This window comes from Mirounga angustirostris, unplaced genomic scaffold (assembly GCF_029215605.1).
Source record: "Mirounga angustirostris isolate CCGP_5_RB_7025 unplaced genomic scaffold, mMirAng1.0.hap1 SCAF_3, whole genome shotgun sequence".
NCBI classification, from domain to species: domain Eukaryota; kingdom Metazoa; phylum Chordata; class Mammalia; order Carnivora; family Phocidae; genus Mirounga; species Mirounga angustirostris.
Genome location: NW_026991711.1, coordinates 193,795,133 through 193,808,756, shown reverse-complemented (window position 1 = coordinate 193,808,756; position 13,624 = coordinate 193,795,133). Strand labels below are relative to the sequence as shown.

At 44.9% G+C, this 13,624-nt stretch overlaps 1 protein-coding gene across 2 annotated transcripts in view; it reads left to right on the top strand.

The window, feature by feature from the left end:
- The window catches only part of LOC123838265 (olfactory receptor 6B2), a 79,101-nt gene extending 69,040 nt beyond the window's left edge, over nt 1-10,061 (top strand). For both annotated transcript variants that reach the window (XM_064587390.1, XM_045867305.2), the window contains one exon: nt 8,757-10,061. In XM_064587390.1, coding sequence (XP_064443460.1) covers nt 8,774-9,712 — 939 coding nt within the window. In that variant the 5' untranslated portion in view covers nt 8,757-8,773 and the 3' untranslated portion in view covers nt 9,713-10,061. The remainder of the gene's footprint in view (nt 1-8,756) is intronic.
- The last annotated feature ends 3,563 nt before the right edge of the window (nt 10,062-13,624 follow it).

Here is a 13,624-nt window from a genome sequence, read left to right as displayed (position 1 = left end):
GGCGGGCAGACCTTGCGCAGTGCAGAGAGGGTCCTGCCCGTGGTGGGCGCGCAGCAGCGTGAGGCCACGTCACCCCTGATCTTCCAGTTGGTCAAGAGAAACCAGAAATCTGTGCTTCGACAAGAATGTTCTGGTTTTCCAGAACGATGGTTACAGTGAAAGTTGTCAAGACTTCTGAAGGAAAGTGCAGGATAGAGTGGAAACAGAGTAGCACAGGGGTGTCTGGGACGGCGATGGTACAGATGTCGTTCAGATTCTCGCTGTGCCACAGTGGCCTCCCGCCGACGTTCGTCTGAAATGTCAGCAATCATCCTGGATTGAGTTCTTCCTAGCGAGCCACCTGTGAGCGGACGCTGCCTGCAGGTGTCCGGTCTGTGCTTGTGTCCCCCGTGTCCATAGGAAGGGAGCCCAGGGGTTGCAGGACCGGCCGGCACGCCCCCGATGCTGCGGCCGTCGGAAATTCAGTTCCTGATGTAACAGGGAGAAGAAGCCCCACTGTTTTTTAAAACAGATATGTAACCCACTACCTCGGCCTCATTTACTAAGCGATCCACCCTTACCTTGCTGATTACATCCCTGGATACCCTCAGTTGTGGTTTTAGTGCTTTCTGTATTATTTCTGTATTGGTTTACAAGGTGGCGGTCACCATTCTTAATATTTCTTTCATTAAAGCGGTATCTTCATTTTTATGGTCGATCCAAAATAGCAAGTCCCCTTCATTAGTCTTCCTTTTTTTGAATTTTCACGGCTTTTCCCATGTGTTCATTTTTTCAGATGATTTTAAGAATTATTTCTTCCTGTTTTAAGAAAAATAAGATTTGGTGAGATTTCAACAATAATTGAGTGAATTTTTGAAGTCAATTTGGAGATATTGATATCCTTGCAATAGTATATTTTTTTCATCATGGAGCGTTCTTATTAGTGATTGCTGGCATACAGGATGACTATATTTTTAATACTCATTTTGAAATCCCTTAATCAATTGTAATAATGTTTTGGCTTTCTAGGTTAAAAGCCAGGTTATGTGGAAACAAGGATAGTTTTGTCTATTTCTTTACTCCCTTATGAGGTGGGTTCCAGCATGTTTGCATGAGGACTCGTCTCCATTCCCATCTCAGTGGGATTGGAGTGACTCTTGTATTCGGCTGCATGGATGCTGTAGCCTATTGGCTGAGGCAGGGATTCTTTATCATATTAATCCAAACCATTTCTCCCAGGTGACAAATGTATAAAACATTGGAATAGTTTTCAATCAAAGCTTTTCAGCATCAGCTGGACTGTCACGGTGATCATTCTAACAGATTTGCTAACTGTGAGCTCTCCGTGCAGCCCTGAAATAGATCATGGTTGTGGGTGGTGTGTGCCTTTTTAATATATTGCCCTATATGCTAGAATGTTATTGGAATTTTGTTAACTGTAGTAGAAACAAGCGAGGTGGTCGACATGTAGTGTTCCTTTTGTGCAATGCTTGCCAGGTTTCTGTGCTATTAGGAATCCGCATTAGGAAGCTCTTTCCCTGCCCTACAACAGTTTATAGGAAAAGCCCAGCGCCGGGGGAATTGGAAGTGCAGGTGAGGGAAGGAGCATCTGGGCCCGTTGGTTTCCTTGGCAATGACTTCAACAATCCCCAAATCTCTATCGTGATGACGTCAGGCTTTCTGTTTCCACTTGTCAGTCTCTCAGAAAGTCCTCCCTCTGCCCCAGACCCTGACCTTTGCATTCCACAGCTGCTTTCAGGAGCCGGGGAAGCTCGTGGGTATGGCCACTCAAGGACACACAGTAGGTGCTTTATAGATGCTGCCAATCCTTCTCTTAGCACTTGATGAATCTCTGTCTGTAGTTGGTACCTTCTTTCATCATTAAAATGGTGTCTGCATGTTCCCTATTTTCACGTTTATTGGATGAGCTGGGCTTTGTGTTACTGTTCCCCACTCCGAGGCTACCTCCAAGCCCGTTCTTGCCTCTGTTGATCAGTTCTATTCTTTTTCCTAATTAAAACAGAATTTCCCATTCTTTCCTGTTTGTCCTCAGATTGGCTTAATACATTTTCTGACTTTTTGAGTTGAATACTTGCTTAATTTTCCCCTCCTTTCTGGCTAAACAGTAAAAGCATTTAGAGGCACAGACTCACGCACGGATTCCAGTCTGGCCAGGTCACACACGTGAGTGTTGCCGTGTCACTCCCTACCCGCTCTATGACCGTGGTTCTGACTGTCTCGCCGATGTGGGAGCTCGTTAGCAGAGCGCTGTCTTTGTTTCCACAGAGTTTGCAGTTGTGTTTAGTCTGATGTTAACTGATTTTGATTTTTTTGTTCCATCACTTCTAAGAAATTGGGGAAATCTATGATGTCTACTTTGAAAATATGGTAATTTTTTTCCAAATTTTCTGTGGGCACATCCCTTTTTTCAAGGTACTGAATTAATAGCCCTCCAATCAGCCTATGAATCATGTTATTCTGACACTCTACATCCTCACCTGCTCTTGCTGTGGGTCTGTCGCGGCATGAGCGACACATGCTCGTCTGTGGCCTCCTTCCTTCCAGCTACTTTTCTCTACACCAGAGCCACCGCAGAGTGTGTGGAGGTCATATCAGGGACTAGAAGGTTCATAAAGAAGACGGACCATTTGAGGTCTTGAGTGTTACCTGATCCAGTATTAATCCTGAAATCAGGCTTTCTTGTTGTTTGTCTGACATGCCTGAGCTAAGCCTGTAACTTCAACCTTCCCGAGTGTTTTGTTCTGCAGAATACACATATTCTGTAATAACACATATTCTGTCATAGATCCTTTCTCACATGCTCGGAGTCTTCTCTTTTTGCCAAATTTTATTCTGTTTACATTTATTGTTGCGGCCAATGCATTTCTTTTCCTGTGGCCATCCCACCTTATTTACACGCTTTCTTGGTGTTTCCTTTACTTCTCCGTTTTAGTATTGTCCTTTCAGGATTTATAGGGTCCACATCCTTTTGGAGACTATTGCTTACTTCAAAAAGTGTTAAGAACTGATGTTACTGATGTTATACAAACATGCCAGTTTGATGTCCGCCTCTGGAAAAAACAAGGCAACAAACACAGATTTTCCTCATTATAATCATTGCCTGTCCCGGGTTTTCCCTGATGTCTGTAAATCCAGTTTCTGTCTCTTTTTTTTCCCCAGTGAATTCTCATTATTATTTTGCTTTGTCTGTCTTCTCGACCCACAAGGACTGACATTCCCATTTTGTTCTGTAACCCTGGTGACAACAGTCAGAGAGTGGCTGTGTTGGCTTGTTGGCTCTCCCTCCCTGTCTCTCTCTGTGTGCTGGTAGCCTGGGCTGGGACTGCCCCTTCTGAGGTTGGCAGCTGTGATGCTTGAGTTTCCTGCGGAGGAAGCACTGGTCAGCCCCGTGTTCAGAACGGGTCATGTGGAGAGCGTCTCATGCAATGGGTTTGGACACTGTGTTCTCACCCACAGCCTTCATCCTTCTGCTGGACTGGCCAGCTGTCCGTCCCCGAAGTGTGTAGAGGTTTCAGTATTGTTTCCTGGGCTCTAAAGATTGGGTGAAGAGTAAAGCTAACTCTGGTGATCTTCCATTTTATAAAATGTATTTTATTCTGTCTAGTTGCCTTTAGGATTTTTTCCTTGAGGTTCCAAAATTGGTCTCCCCTGGGACCTAGGGTTGCTGGCGCCCTGACCCGGTTACAACCTCCGGAGCCCAGGGCCAGCCACAAGGCAGCCCTGTAAGTCCTGCTTATTTGCAGTGACAAATGGCCCTCCACGAGTCATACAGCTCGCTCCTCCCAGCCCTCCTAGTCAGAGAACCCAGGTCACATTCCCGCCTCGTGTCCCCTGAGCCATGGGGCTCCTGCACGCTCTGCGGGTGCATGGCTTCATTAGCATTTCTTCTCTTCTGTGTTCAGGAGTCTGGTGACATCTTCTAGGTGCTTGGGGCATGGCCCGCTCTCCTCCCTAGCTTCCTGCATCATGAGGGTTTCCCTCTATTTTTGTATTTTCTAAGAAAGTTCTCTGGGATTTGAGGACTAAGAAGAGAGGGAAGAGGGAGCAGCTGTGTGGTACCATCTCTCCTTCAGCATCTTTGGCTGGGTCGCATTATCATCTGCAACTCTTCTGTCCCATGCTTCCCACCCCCTTAGGGTTCGTGGAGCTCATCTTGTGTGTCGGCAATCATGCTTGGTGCCCGGTCCAGTGGGGAGCGAGGAGGCATAGCTCTTGCCTTGGGAAGTGCAGCGGGCAGAGACCAAGAACACAGGCAGGTGCAAACAGGGGAGCAGAGCTACCATGATGGCGGGTGTGTGGTGACAGGCCCAAGAGCAGGACCAGCCGGGGTGGGGGAGGGCCGGGAGCACCCCAGGCATAAGCAAGGTGAGCACGAGGCTGGGGGCCTCCACTTTGCGCAGTTCCATCCCGCACCCCATTATGGTGTACATTATGGTTTAACCAGTAAATGGACAAGAAAACTGTCTTACTGCATTTAATTAATTCAACTCCTGTGCATGTTACTACCACTGTTACGAAATGCTCTCTGCAGGCCAGGCACTGACCAGGTATTTCCTACACATTTTTCTCTAAGGATCTGTTAGATTCATATTAAGTTATCTAGATTCTTAATAATTTGCCTACTTATTCATGCCCTGATAATGCCATTAATACACAGTTGACCTTTGCACAACAGAGGTTTGAACTGAGCAGTCCACTTATATGCGGATTTTTTTGATAAATACACTATAGTTCTGTAAATGTATGATTTTCTTTTTTTTTAAGATTCTTATTTATTTATTTATTTGACAGAGAGAGAGACAGTGAGAGAGGGAACACAAACAGGGGGAGTGGGAGAGGGAGAAGCAGGCTTCCCGCCAAGCAGGGAACCCGATGCAGGGCTCCATCCCAGGACCCTGGGATCATGACCTGAGCCGAAGGCAGACGCTTAACGACTGAGCCACCCAGGTGCCCCAATGTATGATTTTCTTAATCACATTTTCTTTCCTCTAGCTGAGTTTATTGTAAGAATACCGTGTATAATACATACAACATACAAACATACAACATACGTGTTCATTGACTGTTGATGGTGTCGGTAAGGCTCCCGGTCACCAGCGGGCTATCCATAGTTAGATTTCTGGGGAGTCAGAAGCTATAACACGGATCTTTGATGGCATGGGGGTCAGTGCCCATCACCCCCACTTGCTCAAGGGTCAGCTATGTTTCTATTATACTTCTCTTCAGGTTTTCCTTTCTGTGTTTTCATTTCTCTACTCTTTTGGGAAGAGAGATGATTTTGTTGTGATTCTGTACTTTCTCATTGCACCTCCTTGTTGCATCATTATTCTGCACGATACCACATTTGAGGCTTTTGCCAATCATGAGAGGCACACTCCCAGTGGCCCAGTCTGTCTGTGTGTTTTCCGCATGGATGTGGAACCGCGGCTTAGGGAAATGTTTACCTGCTGAATGTTTAATCCAGCACATAACATCTTCTTTTTACAGGAGAATTTGAGAATTTAAAAATAAGTAACAGATTACTGTTTTGAATAGATAACACACATGAAACAAAATGGAAAAAGTAGCAAAAATATACCATAGAAAGCTTTCCGTCTGCCACTGTGTTCCAGCCACCTGCTTCCCAGCCAGGGCAACGGGCATGCCGAGTTCCCTGTGTGACGGCCACACACAGTCGTCCCACGTATGTGCCCTTACGTACACCAGTGGAGGCCCACTGTACGTGCTGCTAAGAATATCTAGAAAATCTAACTGTGTGTCTTGGAAATCATTCCATGTCTGTAGAGAGATGGGTTCCTTCTCAGTGACTGCACGGTATTCCAAGTACGGATGTGACAAACATACATAGCCAGCATTTCTTTCTTAAAGGGCATTGTCTGCCTGTCCTGCTGAAAAATACTTTCTTTTTGTGACCTTTGGTTTGCATAGCCTATTAGAGTCCTGTCAGAAGGCAGCCTGCAACACCATCTATCCGTCTTAACAATTCCAGATTTCTGGCCACAGCCAGATGGGTTTGTTTTCTCTCTTGTTGATATCTGGTGGGAGAAGTGGCAGCCATGGGGTCAGAGGGCCCGGGTTTGTGTCCTGGTGCTGCCACGATCCCGGGTGAGCCCCCAAACATTTTGCTTTGAGTCTGACTCATCTGAACGTGAAGATGTCAGCCTTGTTTTCCAGGGTCCTGGTGACCATGACAGGACGTGTTTCATGTTAAAATACTTGGTCAGTGATGAGGACGATGAGGGTGACATGGCCCTTTGTCCCATCAAGGCCGCCTCTGGGGACCCACACACAGGATGGAGAGGGCCATGTGGGGGCAGCCACTAGACTGTTCTGGAAGCAAACTGCATGTAGGAGCCTGGTTTTTACCCCCTCCACCTTTCCCTATCACACCTGTCAGACATCTGACGTGTCTTGAAAGAAGTTGCTGTGGCTGAAGTCAGAGGATTTTGATGGATTTCTGTGTCACATTGAGGTCTTTCATCCATTTTGAGTTTATCTTTGTGTGTGGTGTAAGAGAGTGGTCCAGTTTTATTCTTCTGCATGTTGTTGTCCAATTTTCCCAACACCATTTGTTGAAGAGACTGTCTTTTTCCCATTGGACATTCTTTCCTGCTTTGTCAAAGACTAGTTGACCATAGAGTTGAGGGTCTATTTCTGGGCTCTCTATTCTGTTCCATTGATCTGTGTGTCTGTTTTTGTGCCAGTACCATACTGTCTTGATGATGACAGCTTTGTAATAGAGCTGGAAGTCCGGAATTGTGATGCCGCCAGCTTTGCTTTTCTTCTTCAACATTCCTCTGGCTATTCGGGGTCTTTTCTGGTTCCATACAAATTTTAGGATTGTTTGTTCCAGCTCTGTGAAAAATGTCGACAGTATTTTGATAGGGATTGCACTGAAAGTGTAAATTGCTCTGGGCAGCATAGACATTTTAACAATGTTTATTCTTCCAATCCATGAGCATGGAATGTTTTTCCATTTCTTTGTGTCTTTCTCAATTTCTTTCCTAAGTATTCTATAGTTTCTAGAGAAACTAGAATTTACCTCTTTGGTTAGGTTTATTCCTATCTTATGACCTATCTTATGGTTTTTGGAACTGTTGTAAATGGAATCGATTCATTAATTTCTCTTTCTTGTTATGTTGTTAGTGTATAGAAATGCAACTGATTTCTGTGCATTGATTTGGTATCCTGCCACATTGCTGAATTACTATATGAGTTCTAGTAATTTGGGGATGGGGTCTTTTGGGTTTTCCACATAAAGTATCATGTCATCTGTGAAGAGTGAGAATTTGACTTCTTCTTTGCCAATTTGAATGCCTTTTATTTCTTTTTGTTGTCTGATTGCTGAGGCTAAGACTTCTAGTACTATGTTGAACAATAATGGCAAGAGTGGACATCCTTGTCGTGTTCCTGACCTTAAGGGAAAAGCTCTCAGTTTTTCCCCATTGAGAATGATATTTGCTGGGGGCTTTTCATAGATGGCTTTTATGATATTGAGATATGTTCCCTCAATCCCTGTATTTTGAAGAGTTTTAATCAGGAAAGGATGCTGTATTTTGTCAAATGCTTTCTCTGCATCGATCGAGAGGATCATATGGTTCTTGTCTTTTCTTTTATTAATGTGACCTATCGCATTGATTGATTTGCGAATGTTGAATCACACTTGCATCCCAAGAATAAATCCCACCTGGTTGTGGTGAATAATCCTTTTAATGTACTGTTGGATCCTATTGACTAGGATCTTGCCAAGTATTTTGGTATCCATATTCATCAGGGATATTGGTCTGTAATTCTCCTTTTTGTTGGTAGACTTCTCTACTCTTGCTGCCCCAGCCACCTTTCTGCCATCTGCTTTCTTTCCTCCAGAATTGGTTCAAAATCCTTCCCTTGCTGATATCCCCCTTCTGGTCTCTTTTGATGTTCTGATGTTATGGGTTTTTATCTTCTTTTTAAGGTTTATTTATTTATTTATTTGAGAGAGAGAGAGAGCACAAGCGAGCATAAACAGGGTGAGGGGCAGAGGGAGAAGGAGGCTCCCTGCTGATCGGGGAGCCCCACACACAGCAGGCTCGATCCCAGGACCCCAGGATCATGACTTGAGCTGAAGGCAGATGCTTAACCGACTGAGCAACCCAGGCGTCCCTGAGTTTTTAGCTTTTTACTCCTTTGTCATATTTTCAGGGGTTTTGAGATGGCACAAAGATAGATATGTGACCACTCTCCCCTCTTGGCCCGGGAGACTTCCGCTACTCCCAAAGACCCCCAGCCCTGTGGGTATGTCTGGGTCCAGGGTCTGGCTAAACTGGGACACCATATCCCACCGTCCCATGAGCCCTGCTGCTGTCCCTTCCTCTTACAAAATCAACTCTGAAACCAGGTGGAAGGTTCAGTATCCACTGATTTAGAAAGAGCGTGCCCGATGACCAATGACAGGCCCAGGTAACACTGGCTGCAGAGAGCCTATCGTCTTTAGAATCTTTGGAGAACTCCAGGTTGTAGGGAAACAGGACCACCGTGGGATACTTGGGGGAGGACGTGGGTGGGCATTCCAGAGCCCCACTCTTAGCGTGACCAGCCCCAAGGACACCAGGAACTTCCTGATGGGAAAGGCTTCACTTGGAGACAGTTTCTGCTCCCTCCACTGCTCATGGAGCCAGGCGTCCGATCTCTGGGCTGAAACTCTCCTGCAGGGTGAGCTCTGCCTTCTCCCCCCGAGGCCCCACAGCCCCTCACTCTGGAATGGTGGTGTTTTGCAGGCTCCCAGCACACAAGGATGAGGGGAGAGAATGTCACCCAGGTCAGCATGTTCATCCTGGTGGGCTTCTCCACGGCCCCTCGGCTGCAGTATGTGCTCTTCCTCCTCTTCCTGCTCACCTACCTCTTTGTGCTGGTGGAGAACCTGGCCATCATCCTCACCGTCCGGACCAGCTCCTCCCTCCACAGGCCCATGTACTACTTTCTGGGCTCCATGTCTTTTCTGGAGATCTGGTACGTATCTGACATCAACCCCAAGATGCTGGGTGGTTTCCTCCTGCAGCAGAAACACATCTCCTTTGTTGGGTGCATGACTCAGCTCTACTTCTTCAGCTCCTTGGTGTGCACTGAATGCGTGCTCCTGGCCTCCATGGCCTATGATCGCTACGTGGCCATCTGCCACCCCCTGTGCTACCAAGTCATCATGACCATGGGGCTCTGCATCCAGCTGGTGGTCTTCTCCTTTGTGAGCGGCTTCTCCATCTCCGCCATCAAGGTGTACTTTATCTCCAGCGCCACGTTCTGTGGCTCCAATATCGTGAACCACTTCTTCTGTGACATTTCCCCTATCCTCAAACTAGCCTGCACAGACTTCTCGACTGCAGAGCTGGTGGACTTCATCCTTGCCTTCATCATCCTGGTGTTTCCCCTCATGGCCACCGTGCTCTCCTATGGACACATCACCCTGGCTGTCCTGCGCATCCCCTCGGCCACTGGCCGCTGGAGAGCCTTCTCCACTTGTGCCTCCCACCTCACCGTGGTCACCATCTTCTATACGGCCATGATCTTCATGTACGTCCGGCCCCAGGCCATCGATTCCCGGAGCTCCAACAAGCTCATCTCTGCTGTTTACACTGTCCTCACCCCAATAATCAACCCGTTGATCTACTGTCTGAGGAACAAGGAATTTAAGGCTGCCTTGAAAAAGGCTCTTGGGCTAGGTCACTCTTCACAATAGGACAGTCAAACATCCTGAAATCTAATTTGTAGTGATAATAAAATGCTATCTTATATTGCACTTTATGCTTTTTAAAGTAAATCTGCAAATGAAATATAGCAAACTATAGAACCACACAGAAATAATAAACCTTTATCTGTTTTTGTTTTCACAAAGGGCAGCGGTCACTTTGGGTATTTTTTGAGGTTTTTATGAATGCAGTTGTGAAGATGCTTTTATGTTTCTTTCATTATGATGCTTGAGTGAATCCTTGATGTTTTTGCATGTAGCAATGATTCAAGCATATCATGTGTAATATTGCACCATTTAAACGTATCACAGTGCACTATGCATTGACTCTGTGGACAGTGTTAGGGATGATGCCTATTATTATTATTATTATGGCTAATACCGTGGTGAACATTTCTTTTCACTAACGTACACTGAGTTTTGCTAGCTGTGTGCGTAGGCTGGACCGAGGTACACGTAAATGACACCGATAATTGCTGCAACATGAGGTATGTGTTTTGGTAGGTTTAGTAGGGACTGCCAAACTGTTTTCCAGGGTGGGTGCACCGACTTTTCGCTCCCATGAGCAGTGTGTGAGGGTCCCAGCAGTCTGGAGCCTCCCCAACACTTATTTTTTATTTATTTATTTTATTTTATTTTTTAAAGATTTTATTTATTTATTTGAGACAGAGAATGAGAGAGAGAGAGAGAGCACATGAGAGGGGGGAGGATCAGAGGGAGAAGCAGACCCCCTGCTGAGCAAGGAGCCCGATGCGGGACTCGATCCCGGGACTCCAGGATCATGACCTGAGCCGAAGGCAGTCGCTTAACCAACTGAGCCACCAGGCGCCCTATTTTTTATTTTTTAAATTAAATTACCTCTGTTCCTTTGTTGCTGGTCCATAGAACACAATTTTTAAACTTTCTTTTTTGAAATAATGAGAGATTTACAGGAAGTTGCAGAGAAATATGGAGGGAGGTTCTCTGTGTGCTTTGCCCAGCCTTCCTGGATGACACCATCCTGCATGACTAGCTCAGCTCAGTATCAGGACACTGACTTCAATGCAACCCACAGAATGGATTCACATCCCACCAGTTATACATGCACTCATCTTCATGTGTGTGTGCATGTGTGTGCACACATGTAGCTCCGTAGTTTTATCACCCGTGTAGCTTTGTGGACTACCACCTTCATAGCATGTGGAATGTTTCCATCACCACAGGACACACACTTGATGTCCCAGCCTCTGGCAACCACGAATCTGTTCTCTGTCTCTATAATGTTGTTATTTCAAGGATGTTACATAAACAGAATCATAGCGTGTGCAATCTTTTGAGATTGGTTCTTTCCATTCAACAAAATTCTCTGGAGGTCCATCCAGGCTGTGTATCAACAGTCTGTGTTTGTTGCCAACAAGTGTTCTGCACCACGGCTGAACCGTTCACCTGTTGAAGGACACGCGGGGGTGTTCCCGGTTGCCAGCTGTGAGGCGTGAACGTGCAAGCAACACTCAAGTACAAGTCTCTCTGTGAAGCTAAGTTCTCATTTCTCTGGGGTAAATGCCCAGGAGAACAAGTGCTCATTTGCATCATTGTTGTATTATAGCTCATTTTTAGTGCTAAAGGGAACTGCCAACACTTTGGCAGAGAGGCTGTGCCATTTTCTGTTCCTGCCAGCAGTGAGCAAGTGAGCAGTTTGGGCATCTTCTCCAGCATCAGTGTCATCACCGTGTCTTACTTAGCCTTTCTGGAAAGTATGCAGTGGTGTCTCATTGTGGTTTGATTTACATTTCTCTAACTGCTAATGATGTTGAGCATCCTTTCCTGTGCTTACTGGCCATCCGCATGTCCTCGTCAGTGAAGTCTGTTCACATCTCTTTCCTATTTTTTTTTTTTTTAAGATTTATTTGAGAGAGAGAGCACTAGCAGGAGGAGGGGCAGAGGGAGAGAGAGAATCTCAAGCAGACTCCAAGCTGAGTGGGAAGCCCAATATAGCGCTTGATCCCAGGACCCTGAGATCATGACCTGAGCCAAAATCAAGAGTTGGGTGCTTAATTAACTGAGCCATCCAGGCATGCCTCCCATTTTTTAAGTGGATTGTTAATGTTCAGTTTTGGGAGCTCTTTACATATTCTAGATGCAAATCCTTTGTCAAATTGCACACGTTTTCCTCCCCATCTGATGTCTGTCTGTTTGGTAAAGTCCCTGTAGAACAAACATTTAAATTTTGCTGAGTTCCAATGTAGCTTGTTTTCCTTCTGTGTATCATGCTCTTGATGTCAAGTCCAAGAATTCTTCCCCTCATCCCGGGTCCTGAAGCTTTTATTCTAGGACTGTTTTCTAAAAGCTGTATAGTCACATTTACATTTAGATCTGTGATCTGTTTTGAGTTAATTTTTGCATATGGTGTGAAGGTCATATCAAGGATGTCCAGTTTCTGTGACACCATTGTGCAAGAAGCTATCCTTCCTTTACTGAATTGCATTTGTACCTTTATAAAATATCAGGTGAGGGTATCTGTGTTGGCTTATTTCTGGTCCTCTGTTCTGTTGATCTATGTGTTTGTCCCTCCACCAATACTGCACGGGCTTGAGAAATGTAGCTATTTAGTAAATTCTTTTTTTTTTTTTTTTTTTTTACTATTTAGTAAATTCTTAACATTGCAAGAATGATTGGTTCCCCCCACTTTATTCTTTTTCAAAATGATTATGGCTATTCTAGGGCCTGTATGTTTCCTTATAAATTTCATAATAAGCTTGTTTATGTGTACAAAGGATCTTGACGGGGTTTTGGTAGGAACTGCATGAAGCCTACAATCATTTTGAGGAGAACTGGCATTGTTGCTCTGCTGAGTCTTCCAACACAGTGACACAGCAAGTCTCTCCAGCGATTGGTTTTCTCTGACTGCTTTCTCTGGTGGTTTGTGGTTTGCAGCATACAGATCCTATACATGCTTTGCTAGATGATATGTAAGTATTACATTTTTTTTTTTTCTGGAGCAATCATAAATGGTATTGCATTTTTAAATTTCAGCCTCCACTTATTTGTTCGTAATATATAGAAATGCAGATTTTTGTGCATTGACCTTGTAACCTGCAAGCTCACAGACCTCATTTATTAGTCCTAGGGGCTCTTTGGGGTATATTGCTTTGGATTTTCTACCTAGCCAATCATGTAATCTATGAATAAAGGCAGTGTAATTTCTTCCTTTCATATCCTTTTTATTCCTGCCTTTCTGTACTGTTTAGGATTCCAAGGCCCTGGTGAATGAGAGCAGGGAAAGCGGGTATCTTTGCTGCTTCCTCTCATATAAGAAAGAATCAGCCCTTCACCATCAAGTGTGATGTCAGCTGTGGGGTTTGTAGACGTTCCTTACCAAGTTGAAGCAGCTCCTCCCTTCTTCCCTGCTTGCCAGGACGGTCTGTTTTGTTATGTTTTTGTTTTTCTTAAACGTGAATGAGTGTTGTATTTTGTCAAATGTGTCTTCTACTGCAGGTGTTCTGACCACTGATTTTTCTTCTTTACCTGTTAAGGCGGATTGCAGTGACTGACTTTGAATATCAAATCAGCTTTGCAACCTTTAAACAAATCCCATTTGGTGGTGGTGTGGTCTTCATTTTTTATTCATTGCTGGATTCAATCTGATAACATTTTGTGAATTGTGAATTTTTGCGTCTAAGTTCATGAGAAATATTGGCCTATGTTTTTTTCTTTCTTTTGGTGCTATCTTTTTCTGTCTGGGTACCATAAAATGGGCTGGGGAACATTCCCTCTTCCTCTATTTTCCAGAGGAGACTGTATAGAGTTAAGTCTTCAAGTGTTTGGCAAAATTCTCCAGTGAAATCATCTGGGTGTGGGAATTTTTTTGGGGGGGGGGCAGTTTTGAAATTACAAAATCAATTTGGATAATTTAGGTTATCGAGT